This window comes from Stegastes partitus, unplaced genomic scaffold (assembly GCF_000690725.1).
Source record: "Stegastes partitus isolate 25-593 unplaced genomic scaffold, Stegastes_partitus-1.0.2 Scaffold2182, whole genome shotgun sequence".
NCBI classification, from domain to species: Eukaryota; Metazoa; Chordata; class Actinopteri; family Pomacentridae; genus Stegastes; species Stegastes partitus.
Window position 1 is genome coordinate 52279 of NW_007579913.1, and position 13180 is coordinate 65458.

Genomic DNA, 13180 nt, shown 5'->3' on the forward strand with positions numbered 1-13180 from the left:
ATTTTAAATCTACATAATCACAAAATCATTTATTAGTATAAAAATAGGACCTGTGTATACAGCATGTAGTTTGTTGTAAACAAAGCTTTTGTGTTTTTCAGCTAGACAGTGTAAAAGCCTCTATATTTGCTTCGTTTTGCTAATTGTACATTTCTTTGCTAACTGTGAGCAACTTTACCTGGTTTACGGTGAGAAGTCCACCTGAAACTGGGCTCGTGTGTCAGCTGTTTGCAACTCAAAAGAAAAAATTAAGGAAGAAACACTAAAAATGTCGTATTTAGGAAAAGTTCAGTGATTTTTAGCTGTGTTGGCTGTTACTGCTAATCTTCTCCTGTCATGGAAACGTTACCTTGCCAACCGCCATAGACCTCAAACAAGAAGAAGAAGAAGAAGAAGAAGAAGAAGAAGAAGAAACTTCCGGTCCTAACGGAAGTCCCTCCCTCGCTTCAACATGGTTCCTCCGGTCGCAGTGTCGCCACTTATCAAGGTAATAACATCAGTTATTTTAGCTGAAATTTGTATTTCTCGCCATCTCAAATGAAAACCGTTCATTTAAAACACCATAATTCTTCTTAATATGAGCGGAATTGTAAGCGGGCCGTTCATTGTACGTATTCTCGTAGCATGCTAAGCTAGTGGTTGCTACCAGTGACATTGAGAGTCTGTGCAGGTGAACATGTCTCCGCATAAGCAGCTGCAGACCTGGAGCATCTTTTACATCTGTCAGATGTGACTGTCATTACTAACTAGTTGTTTAGCTACAGTGAGTCACATCAGTCAGCGGTGTTACAGTTATTGTTATCCGCTTTAGCAGAAAGGTCAAAGAAAAGCTGGACTTCGCCCCTGTCACTGCTAATGTTGGGGAAGTTTGTGAGCAGTTATGCTATGTTGTGATTAACGGTGACAGCATCGTGGCTATTGTTAAATACAGAACTGCAGAAATCATCAGAAAGATGGCAGTCGCTCAGCTAGTATTGTTTAATAGTGGCAGTCACCACAGAGAAGTGACATTGTCGCAGTGAAAAATCTATTACAGTAAAATAACTTTCTCAGCAGCTGACCTTGCCGCTATTGTCCAGCTAATATACAGTTAGCTGGTACATTTTTATTTTTATTTTTTAACACGAATCACTTGTATTTCAGACGGCCAGATGGTCCGCCTTGCTGCTCGGCATGTTCTATGGCAAGCAGAGGTTTGGTAAGTTCACCTGTGCGCATGCGCCAGCGAGTGTCCACACTTACAGGGCTGCAAGTAAACAAAGACTTACCTGATTGACCTAACATTCCTGTACATGACAGCAAGATGTCATCAGATTGCTTATTGTGAAGCCACATATGTGTTGGCTTGCGGTTAATTTAAAAGGCACCATTACTGGTTACTTTCCAGTGAAACACGTCTGTTCATGGCAGGCCTGTGTAGCACTGCCCAGCAGGAAACCAGCAAGTGTAAATACAATTAATGGTGGCTACATTTGCTTTAGTTGCTACAGGTTCAGTCAAAATGTGTGAATTAGGACCTATTATTTTTTATATAAAGTATGTGGCATGCAGGCACCTGACAAGGCTACCCGGGATAAATGTTTGATGGCCAATACTTCTTTATTACCTCAGTAAGAGTAAAACTAGACTCCAAAGAAAGGAACTGTTCATCAATGTCTACAGCTCCCTAAAAACCCTGCAGTCTTAATTGTTTGTGTGGTTCTGTAAAATTAATGTTATTATTTGGTGTTTATGAATGTTGGAATGTAAGAACATGCACTGAAAATGTCAAAAGTGATCTCTGCAGCTAATGTATATTGTGTTGGTCCCCCTTTTTCTAGCATGGACATCCTGTTTTTAATTACCATAGTTGTTGTCTGCTTTGTGTTCGGGATGTGTTATTTAAATATTTCAGGTCAAATAGACATAATCCAATGCCAGCTCACCCTTAAAAATAGAAGTCTTTATCTAAAGAAAATGTCGATATATTATTAAACAAACAAAAATACACTACGTAGACAAAACTCAGATTAATTAGGTTGCCAACATTAGTACCTAATTTCAAAACAAGTTCCCATTCCGTAGCAATTCTTATTTTATCATAGAGTTTAGGATGCTGTTGCAACTATATTGTAAATCCCTTTATGCTTTAATACACAAGTGCATTCCCCTTTTTACATGCATGCATGGCACTGAACTCCTGCACTAATTGGTTACACTATTGACTGGCAGTGTTGTTTTTCCTGTTAAGATTACCTGAAGCCCATTGCTGAGGAGGAGAAAAGGATCGAGGAAGCTGAGAAGAAGGCCAGAGAGGAGCAGGAGCGCATCTACAAACAGCTGTCTGAAGGTAACACAGGAATACACATGATCTCTCTACTTGTGTGTTATGAGTCGACACGTTGTTCACAAACTGACTTTTTTTTCTCTCTCTCTTTTTCTCCTCTTTCTGCAGCCAATTCTGACACCATCCTTAAATGAACTGTATCTGGACCTGTGTTATATTCCAAATTAAATAAAAACATAAAATATTTTTCATGTAACAACTGAAGTGGTCTTGTGGTGTTTGTCTTTTCTGTATTAATTTTCCTTCTCATAGTTGAGTAGAAAATAATCAAGACCTGCTGAACCACCAAAAACAAACACTATCTTAAGTTGGTTTTATTGTTAATTGTAGCACACACACATTTTGTGACTAGAGCAGGTGTGTGTGTGTGTAGCTGTCCTTCAGTGGGAGATGAGCCTGGGGGAAGAGCATGGTAGTAATCCTGGCCTAGTTTAGCAGCAATCCCAGGATTGGGGTCAGGGACCAGTAGTAGAAAGTGCAGTGTGGACAGAAGCTTTCCCTCAATACTCTTGTGTGTTGTGTAATATCGTAACCTTCATTATGAGCTCTACTGTGCATTGTATGGAATAGGCTATTGCACTTTAATTCTTTTGAATACGTGACTGTAGTTAAGTCTGTGGCGTATTTTATGTTGCTATATGCACCTCCTGTCTTATCCCGTTTTAACGATAAGATGGTGATGCATCTATAAACGTCTGTTCCCTGTGTGGGAAGTTTTAGGTTCAGAGTTAGAAGCAATTAATTCACTCGGTTACCTCCCATAAAAATACAGTTGCTTTATTTAGGTCAATATTGTACAGATAGAGCACATGACGAGGCAAGCTTTAAAGGACTGACCATAAAGTAAATTCCATCTATTTAAAAATGTCAGGGGCGTATCCACAGCACGTTACGGTTCATTCATTACCTAACATTACAGAGTCACCTTTATTACACCCATACTTTATTCCATATGTGGAATACTTTTACATTTGTAAATGGAGGCAAGCATGAAATACTCAAAGATAAGGGGAATAAGATATTACTTGATGACTCATTTGCCAGTGCTTGCAGATGTTGCTAATAAAAAACAAAATAAGCATCTCTATTTCAACTAGAAAAAAATTAGGTATATTTACAGAAAGAGAGGCAGTATGTACAAGTCCTAAGACAAAGCTTAGTTTCTCCTTGAGGCTGTCTCAAACAGCTCTGTGTCTTCAGACGTTGCTATGGAAATAGCCTGATGGCTCAGTGGTCAGTGCTGCTGCCTCGCAGCACGTCAGTCCTGAGTTCAGGTCTTGGACCTGATTGTTTTCATTTAGGGTCTACATGTTGTTCATGTGCACACTTTCATATTTGGGATTCCTCTCACATCGAAGACGTGGATGTTTGCTATAATAATAACTCATGTTGATCCCCAGGTGGTGTTCTCTGGCCGACCCCTGCTCTTATTCAGAATGGGTCCAAAGCTGAGGTTAGTTTTCAGGTGGGGATTCATATAATACAATTTGAACAGGTTTTCTGGTCCCAGTGTTTGAAATCCTCCTGTTCTCCGTTCATCTTAATGTAGCCAAGTACAGTAAATTCATATTTAAACAACAGATAACCTGAAATAATAAGTTTTATCTGGAATCATCTGATGTTCTGGATAAAACCTGTTCTCATTAAATAAGACATTTGTAACACTATATTTGTAAAATATACTCTCTTCTACTTCCCCATTCACACGTATATACAGTATAAAGGCATCATGAATAAGCATCTACAGACCTGACTGCTGATAGTAAACTTATGTCTCTATTGCACTGCATTGATATTTATGAAAAACTGCCGTTCTTTCCGTAGCATTACTGAACGTCTATCTTTGGCTCTCTGCTGTCAAGGTAAACAAACTCTCATTTGTAAATAGTGAGTGACTGGAAGGAGTGAACAGTGAATCAACTTTTGGAATACAAATGACGGAGGACATTCCGATCTCGCCATTCTCTACTGCATGTTCTGTAAAAACTAAAGTTACAAAAATGCACAATATATGCAAAAATAGAGCTCCAAACATGTTGTACAGTCTACAGAGGCTCTCATATAATATATATACTTTACAGACCTATATACAAGTTGTGCTCTGTCATGTTTGCTGGGTTGTAAAACTAGTTTTAGGGGAAAAAAAATTTGACACACAACAAACATCCATTCTCACACACAGTGCACACATTCGTAGCTAACATTAATCATCCAAAGATAAGGAAACTGTTTTTAAGATAAACATGAATGCAAAAATCTCCTTCATTTTGATTTGTTTTATAATTTTAAGATATGAACGGGCAGTTAGCTCTTAAATGTGTCGTCTACTCAGGACTGTTTTTGTTGTTCCTCAGTGACACTTGGTTACTGGTAACTTTCTTGGTGAGGATCCTTGTTTAGGTTTTTCTTCTCTGATTGGAGCCAGTTTTTCTGGAGAAGTACTACGGGGCTGTGCATTCACATGTCTGACTGTATGACATTTTTTAAGATGAGCTGACTGGCTTTGGTTCAGTCTACCGTGAGCGTCCATGTGCAACCCCGTAAGGTACCCAGCTCGTCGGTCTTTTAGCACACTGAGCAGGTCTTGGAGCCCGACCCTCCACCACTGGGATTATTGGCAGCAGCTGTTGGACAAATCCACAATAAACAAAGGAATCAATCAGCAACATTCAGAAATAAATGTTCAGTTTTTGTGTTCTGACTAATTTCAGTGAACAAAAACAGTAATACTCCTCATTGAGTTCATACATTTTACTAATTCATTGTACTTCAGCGTTTATTCTAAAGAATCACTGCACCTTGACCGCCCGATTTTGCCTCTTTAGCAGCTTTCTCTTCCTCTATGGCCTTGAGTTTAGCCTCGTACTCTTCTTTTTTAGCGTTCCACTCCTTCCTGTTGTTGAGGATGCCATCCAGCATAGGTGTGATTTGAGGGTGGAAACGAGAAAACTCCTGACGAGAGGCGAAGCGGAAAGAAAAGGAAGACAAAGAAAGATGACAACAGAGAAGTTTGGACCAAAGGGCTTGTACACACAATGATGCTCCAGTGGAAATAAATGAGTTTTAATCAGACATTAACCAGAAAACGGCATATAAACTGTAATATGAACAAGAAGACCCACAAAAGAAAAAAGATTTGTTCTAGAAACACTTACAGAAATCATTCGGTGCTCAGGTTGTGTGTTAAACATTACCTTGTAGACAAATGTGCAGACAAAGTCAATGAAACCACACTGTAGCTTTGGGAGATCTGCTGCCTTGTTTCTGTCCATCATGGGCTGGAGGGAGGAACAGAAGATTGGAGCACTCAGAACTGTCCTGTTAGCAGTTCATTAAATCAGTTCTAGTCCCATTTATATTTATGTATCTGACTTTTTTAATACAGCTTCCATCCATCAGCGGTAATGCTGATTACAGTATTTCTGAGCAGCACTCCAGCAGAGGAATAAACTACATCTTGAATTTTACTTAAGCTACAATAACTTGGAAGTCACGTGCTGCTTATAGGAGTATGCCTTGTATTTATCACTTTGAATTTGCCTGACATCATAATTATTTGGTTGTTGATTAGTTCACCTTCCCTCTGGTGAGTTTCTAATAAGAGACGTAATGAGTCTGATGCCCAAGTTCACATTTTTCTACCTCTGAGTTGCTGATAAGGGGATATATTCTTATCATGTTCTATCTTTATGCACCTGTAACAGAATTATAGTTAAACATTTTTGCTGTTGGACATGTCCTCGAGGCAACAGGCCACTGGACAGTACATTGTTAGTCAGCGGTTGCTAAAAAAAAAAAAAGCTAAGACCGAAATGAATATTTGAATAAATAACTAAACAAAAATAGTGTCTTTCTTTACAGCTAGGAATGTCAATCTACAGTTACATACATCTGTAGTTTTTACACAGATATAGATTCAATCCAACAATTAAAAAAAAAAAAAAAAAAAAAACTCACAATGGGTTGTTGTTCCAGTACTGTCCTCTCCAGGTCACCCTGTTCCCAAAACTCTGCCGCCACAGACAAAGCAACCTAAAAGACAAACCGAATCTTTAAAAAGCAGCTCACAAACACGATAAAAATGCCGCAAAATAACCCAAAAACTAAACTTTTACCAGCTTCTCAAGTTTGTCTGCATTATATTTTATCAATCTATCAGTTAACTTATCGAAACAACCTTTATTCCTTTGGTAATTCCTTCATTTGCCCATTTTTAGTGCCTCTCACCTTGCTCTGCACTTCCCAAGGCTTTGTGATAGCGGACAAGTCACATGCGGTCATCATCATAGCCCTGACATTTAGAAAGAGAAGATTTAGAAGATGAGAGAAACGTACAGGAACAGAGAACAGAGAACGTTGTGCGTGTTTGTTGCACTCACATGACGATCTCTTTTCTGGTTGTTTCCAGAGACATGAAGTCGACCCATTTCTTCTCTTCCTCGTATGTGTGTGAAAGGTCCACGATCTTTTGGAACATGGTTCTCTTCCTGGCAAGGCACAAGGAGAACGCAACACATCAGAGAACGAGCACAAAGAGGGAATAAACGAGTGGGAGAAAATACGAGATTGTACTGACTTGAAATAAAGAGCCAGGTCAGTGGCGATGATGGCAATGTCCATGAGATGAATCACGTGCTCGATCTGTCGCTTGTTAAGGTTCTGGTAGATATTCAGCGACTGCAGAAGAGGAGAGAGGTGTCGAAATTAGCAACTGGGTGGATATTTCATTAAATTTGGTTAAACTCTGTAATCGTCTTTCTCACGTCGTCAGCCAAGAGGAACTTTCCAAACTCTAGATGGTGTCGTTCCAAGATGGAGGAGCCGTGTAACTTGGCCAGAGGGTTACCAGACCTGTTGGGGTTTAAGGCATCATACCAATTACATAGCAAAGAAGAGACACAGCAGTGGGGTTGTTGTACATGTCTAAAAGCCCCTGACTCTACCTGATTATGTTGCACAGTTCAGGAGATTCTTCTCTAATAACAAATGAAAAAGTTCCCAAAAGCACTTACTTGACCTGGTACAGGTTGTTTGTCCCTCTGTGATCGATATCGTGGAGGAATCCTGCAGTTATCATGGCCATTACCTCCAGGTCGGTGTAGTATCGCTTCAGCACTCCCGTCTGAGCAAAACAGAGACACAAGTGGCACCACGTCCGTGATTTGGTAGACAGCAGTGAAAATTCCACACTGTGTTGTGTGTTTTATGCGCTAGCTCATGAGAGTGGAACAATAATATTCATATAGCTTCTACTGTAATAGGAGGATAATAAACCGCCTATTTACCGTTAATAGTGTAAACATGGTCTGTCCCACGTTGAAGCCGTGGCGCCAGTTGTGGTAGGTGATTCTTCTGTAGCCTTTACTGACTGAGTACATGAAACGAACCAGCACCTGAAAGGAAAGCAGAGAATCGAATAATGATTCACACAGTCAAGGTAAAACTAGCTGCTTGTACACAATTTAAAAGCAAAACACTTTGTTTGTGTGTGAGTGCATTACCTCCTGAGGGACCTGGAACTTCTTGACCACTCCAACTTCGTAGTACATCTGGATGCCGCACTTCACAAGGTCCATCTCTGTGCAGTTAAAATCCGAGAAGTGGAACTGATAGATCTCGAACTTCTTAATCAGTGGAGGTAGTTCTTTTTTCTGAGATGGGAAAAAATAAAACATAGGCAGAGTAAAAAGAAAAAAAACAATTAAACACCAGATTCATGGCCTCATCTGTGACCTCAGACTCAGAAATGTGTGAATAAATCAAAATTTCCTCATTTTCTAAAATGCTGTTTAGTCAAGAACACAAGTGTTTGGTTTACCAGGATATCTAAGAGCTCTTCCTCTTCACACTCTCTGGGTTCCACGCCGTAGACCTCTCTGGTGTTCTGGAAGAGATGAGAAAGCCATTGACATGAAATGCTTCACCTGAGCAAACAGTGAGTAGTACAAACATCCTGCAAAGTGAAACGGACATGCTGAGGAAAGAATAGGAAATATGAGGGTTTTTTCAGCTGGATGTTGGACTGTTTCTGCTTCGTTGGACAAGATGAGTTGAGAACATTATTATTTCACTGAGTCCAACTGAGGTGGGAAACCTTGTTGGACCACCTGGATGTAGACAACTGGATGTTTATCCTACTGTTTGGAAAAGAGGGCAGCAGTACTGACCAGGATATTCTGAATTTCATCGTCCCGACACTTGACATGGTAGAGCACCATGTCCTGAGCGATGTCTTTCCGGTTCTCGAGCTTGTTCATCTTGTCGTAAGTGTCCGTGTTCAAAGCCGACCATCCCAAGAACTGAGTCAAAGCCTGAGAAACAGCGTGAGATCACAATCAGCATGCAGAACTCATAACATAGCGTGTCCACGATTCATAGGAGAGACTAATGTTACCTCCATGAGCTGTTCATCCTGATCATCAAAAGGCTTTCCATCTTTTCGGTTGTAAAACGTGGCCACGCCGACTATCTCTTCTTTTTTGTTGACGATTGGCAGCGAGAGAACATTTTTTATGGTCCAGCCACTGTTGTCCAGCGGTTCTGTCTGCAACAGTTAAACAAAACAAAAAACAAACATATCTCTATGAGATCCCTGGGCTGTTTTTTTTAAGTAGTTGCCTTTGCAGTTAGAGGTGTTTGAAGCCTCTTATTGGGTCAGAATCATCCTTGAAATTGCAAAGAGTGCACTTTAGGATATACATTATTAAAGGTGTCTGATCCAGAGGTTTTATTTTTTTATTTTTTGTATTATTACTTTAGCTTATTTTCACAATGTACAACACTTGGATGCCACTCCTTTAACCTTTACCAGTGTTTTGTTTTAACTTAACACATATTTTTCCATCTCTTATGCCATTTAAAAAATAGTTATATACATGTTTAAAGCCATTTTATCATTAAGTTCTCATCCTTGCAATAACATTTAGAGCACTCAGTATTTTGATGTTGTCTTCTGTGGTAAAATCCATCACATGTTTTAAATCTATGACACAATAAATATAAAACTGAGTCTTTTAAAAAATATATACATATTGCTAATTGAAATATGCAATCAGATGTTTCCCCCAAACTGTTCCGCCTCAGTCTCTTACCTGAAATTGGAACATCTCATCGGCAGCTGCGTTCATAATGTTACAGATCTAAGAAGGAGAAAAAACAGCAGACTGACTCCATTTGGAAGATGTGCAGGTGCATTACTTTGGTCCGATTTAGCAGCTCGTAGCGCTGAACTAAAAGGAAACTCACAAAACCGCTCTCGGCAACGTAAGTCGGTAGTCCGCTGCTCAGAGCCCAGTGGTCTGCGGGTGGACCCCTGTGTGTGACACAAGGGGGACAGGCCAGTTAGAAGATCAGATCACAGATTGTGTTTAATTCAATTCATGAACGTTTGTCACTGACTTTACATCATTAATAAAAAATAAGTACACTTATATAGTTTTTCTCAATTCTGCAATTTAAACAACTGAAGGCTGAATCATCACTAATTTGTTATCCGTCACCACATCTTGAATAAGTAATTATTCACACCAATGCAAACCTGAAAATGAGAACGCATTTACTTACGGTATTACTTTGATGTCTTCTTTTCCGTGTAAAATATAGTCAATCACTTTGTAGAAAATTACTTCCTGCAAGAAAAACGGACATTTAAAAGAAGACCAGTATGAGGATTTCTACTGCCCAGCTGACTACCGATGATAATGAGATTTAAATCATGTACCCTGCCATCAGGAGTTACGGGGCCGGAGTAAGGTGCCTGTTCTCCCATCAGTACTGGCCAGATGTCAAAGAACTCCTGGAAAAATGTAGGGAAACAATTAATAACTTCATGGTAATAAATGCACAAACATAAAATGCGTCTTGTTACAAGCAAAGACACAGGAGGACACAGTACCTTTTCCTTCGTCATGTCTAGTAAACCCACAGAGTAGCGGTCACAGTTGAGGTAGGCTCGCACCGTGTACAAGGCTTTGTGGAACTGTCGCTCGATGTCCGTCAGCTCTTCAAACACCTTGTTGGCAGACCACAGCAGCAACTGGAAAACACAACATATACACGGTAAAAAAGTGTGACTGCAATGTTTCTGTGTTTCTGTTAAACACCTGGAATGAAAAGCCAAACTTGTGCATGGATAAAGTCCGGTACCTGTCCTTTGCGTGTCTCACAACTGTGGAGGTAACTCAGATGGTAGATCTTCAAGTTCAAGGAGGCAATTTTCAGATACTTTAAAAAAAGCTGGAACAGAGGAAACATGTTACAATAAGCTTTCTGATGTAAAAATACAGATTATATATTAAAATGCAATATGTTTTGTATGATATATTAATACAGTGAAAGCATATGGATTATATATCATGAGTTGTTGTGCTTTTTAAAATATAGTGGTTTGTAATCGCTCCCATTAATAGTCCACTCCGCTCTGTTTTTCATGTCTGACATGTGAGACATTATTCAGCCATGTTGGAACATATTTATCCACATTCTTCATATCATCACAAAACATAAAAGGCTTCATGCAATAAGATATCTCTACCTAGTTGTAATATTAACCTGCTGAGGCTTATTTCTTTCATTTTGAAAGGTAGTTTATCCCTAATTGGGATGACATCGTCGTACGTGATGGATTACGGTACTGACGTATATCTGGTCCACCTGTAAAAGGCTTAAATAACCAACCAGGATTCCCTCCCAGCTGTAGTGATACATGCCGGTTGTCTTTGAGAGCTCTCATAACAATGGATATGTTCTATTTAAACAACCAAACAGACCCACAGTCTAAACTATGGCTGCATTTTGAGGCCTCTGTACGTCACACTGCTCTGTTAGTTTGTTTGCGTGCTTGTGACTCACATCCTCGTCCTCAGCAGTGAAATGTGGTCCCGTGGTCTTGTTTAAAGCCATGATCACCGCCACCATGTCTTTGCCGTTGAGGATGGGAGTAGCCAGAATGCTCTTGGTCTCGTACTCTGTGAGTTCATCGACGAAGGAGCTGAAGTGCTGGTTCTAAACGGCAGAAACGCAAACAAACAAAACACCATTATTGTTACGTTGCACATGCATTAGTTGCTGTGTGTGCATGATAAAACCTTTCCTTGCTTAACTTGACGTTATGGTATGGAATACATCGTGTTAAGTTACAATACAATACATATCTTTATTTAGTATATTGTATAGTTTAGTGTATTGTTTCTGAATCAAATGTGGATTTATGTGTCTAATAATAAATGGCATCTATGTGGATAGTTCAAGGCCTCCAAAGTATGTATGTGAACCCAAAACACAACCACCAGTGACAGTAAATCCCGTCGAAATCATTGTATAAAAACCCACTATGGACACAACGTGTTGCGTAAAGTAAAAGTAGTTTTGATCTGTTTTGGATTCCTGCTGACTAAATGCCAGAGGCGTCTAATCCACAGCTAGAGCAGAGGCTGACGGGATCTGAAAATAAATGGATTATGTCTGACAAGGGGATTTACACCCTCACTTGGTCAAGTATAGATATGTGTGACTAACTCTTGTTTTACTCGTCTGCAGGCTTTGGTGGTGATATGTACCGTAATTCATGATATCGTACAGATCAATTACAGACAGGCCACGGACTGATATCAAACCTGACATACGTTAGTAATAAACAAATACATATTTAATTACTTAATAAGCAAACAATCTGTTGTAATCTAAGCTTTTGTTGAATGACCAGATCCAAAAGAATGTAAAATCTCTACACCTGTGCATTGTTAACAAAAAAATCCCACAAATTAAACCCACACGAGAACACGAGGATGGTTTCCAGAGGGCATCAGTTGTATCCTGACAGCTACTAATTTGCCTTCTATTAAGGGGATTATGTCCATTAAGTGCATCACGGTGATCTGTTAATTAGGATGTCAAAAATGTTTCCAGCCAACCCCAGCAAATCGGTGTTTAGAGGTGATTTATCAGCGCTCGCTCATCTGCAGTGTGCTATTTAAAGCCTTGACCTACATCTGTTTCTTACACACTTTCATATATTTCTTGATGATTAATAATGGCTTAGAAGGCAAACATATAATTGCTAGTTGAAGCCACTATGTGTCAGGTTTAAAAACTGAAAACCGTGATGTCACCTGGTGGTAATATCATGAATCGCACTGACCACTAAGGATGTACCTGCCTTTATTTCTACGCTCCGTTCAAATAGAGCCACATCAGTTGCATATGTGACTTACCAATACACTAACTCCTCACCTCTTTGACATTTTTCACATTGACGGTCTTCTTGGTCAGAGCCACGTTGCCGACTATGCCCATGTCGAGCGGATAGACGATCTCGGAGTCCGGCGGCACCACGCAGTCGTTCAGCTCCGACTCCGTGTTGACGTTGAAGAGCCTCGTGGCGAGCTCTCCGATGCCGTTTCGCTGCCGGTACATGAACAGACTGCAGCGGTCGGCGTGGATGAGCGCGCTGATTCTCTTCAGGATCTTGAACACCACCTTTTCCACGTTGATGTTTTCTTGCATGTCTTTGATCAGGTCGTACATGATTTGGCTTTCCTCAACCTTGCAAAAAAAGAGAAAAGAATTACTCCATTTTTAGACTTGTAGAGGACTGGCCTAGCTGAGAGTAACTTAACGAGCCTGCACTACCATGAAAAGGTGCACTGGTATCATTGTTTTGTTCCAATAAACAAGCAGTTAAGAAATGTGATTTACCTGACTAAGTTGTTCAAACTGACTGAAGTCAACTTGCTTCTCTGGGAGTCCGGACATCTTTGACACAGAAGAAGCATTCATCTTCTTGGCAAAGTATTGTTTAGCAAACGCAGGGTTCCCCTTGAGGAAGTTTTCCACGTCTTCCTTTTGAACACCCAT

The 13180-nt window shown here is 39.9% G+C and overlaps 2 protein-coding genes across 3 annotated transcripts; one reads left to right on the forward strand and one right to left on the reverse strand.

The window, feature by feature from the left end:
* Positions 1 to 399: 399 nt before the first annotated feature.
* On the forward strand, positions 400 to 2530 carry atp5mea (ATP synthase membrane subunit ea). The gene is made up of 4 exons (XM_008304271.1): positions 400 to 487; positions 1144 to 1198; positions 2231 to 2329; positions 2435 to 2530. The coding sequence occupies exons 1-4, from the start codon at positions 452 to 454 to the stop codon at positions 2458 to 2460; spliced, it is 216 nt and encodes a 71-aa protein (XP_008302493.1). The 5' UTR covers positions 400 to 451; the 3' UTR covers positions 2461 to 2530.
* Positions 2531 to 4891: 2361 nt separating this feature from the next.
* LOC103374221 (phosphodiesterase 6B, cGMP-specific, rod, beta) lies at positions 4892 to 13180 on the reverse strand. 2 transcript variants are annotated; one of them, XM_008304270.1, is made up of 23 exons: positions 13022 to 13180; positions 12557 to 12868; positions 11177 to 11329; positions 10472 to 10561; positions 10221 to 10361; positions 10047 to 10121; positions 9890 to 9954; positions 9572 to 9638; positions 9418 to 9465; positions 8721 to 8870; positions 8494 to 8637; positions 8145 to 8210; positions 7828 to 7977; positions 7612 to 7719; positions 7339 to 7448; positions 7090 to 7177; positions 6903 to 7003; positions 6706 to 6813; positions 6554 to 6617; positions 6284 to 6358; positions 5521 to 5604; positions 5131 to 5278; positions 4892 to 4950 (listed from the first exon to the last, which is right to left on the reverse strand). In XM_008304270.1, the coding sequence occupies exons 1-23, from the start codon at positions 13178 to 13180 to the stop codon at positions 4892 to 4894; spliced, it is 2565 nt and encodes an 854-aa protein (XP_008302492.1). The 2 variants fall into 2 exon arrangements, with proteins under 2 accessions (XP_008302492.1, XP_008302491.1); XM_008304269.1 differs by having other exon boundaries at positions 5125 to 5278.

Bases quoted from the DNA above. Each gene is read 5' to 3' on its own strand.
- LOC103374221 (XM_008304269.1), bottom strand. From the start codon at position 13,180: ATGGGTGTTCAAAAGGAAGACGTGGAAAACTTCCTCAAGGGGAACCCT. The intron at 11,330-12,556 runs GTGAGGAGTTAG...TCTGCCGTTTAG, and splicing joins ATGTGAAAAATGTCAAAGAG to AACCAGCACTTCAGCTCCTT. The intron at 4,951-5,124 runs GTGCAGTGATTC...TTTGTCCAACAG, and splicing joins GGCAAAATCGGGCGGTCAAG to CTGCTGCCAATAATCCCAGT.
- atp5mea (XM_008304271.1), top strand. From the start codon at position 452: ATGGTTCCTCCGGTCGCAGTGTCGCCACTTATCAAG. The intron at 488-1,143 runs GTAATAACATCA...CTTGTATTTCAG, and splicing joins CAGTGTCGCCACTTATCAAG to ACGGCCAGATGGTCCGCCTT. The intron at 1,199-2,230 runs GTAAGTTCACCT...TTTCCTGTTAAG, and splicing joins CTATGGCAAGCAGAGGTTTG to ATTACCTGAAGCCCATTGCT.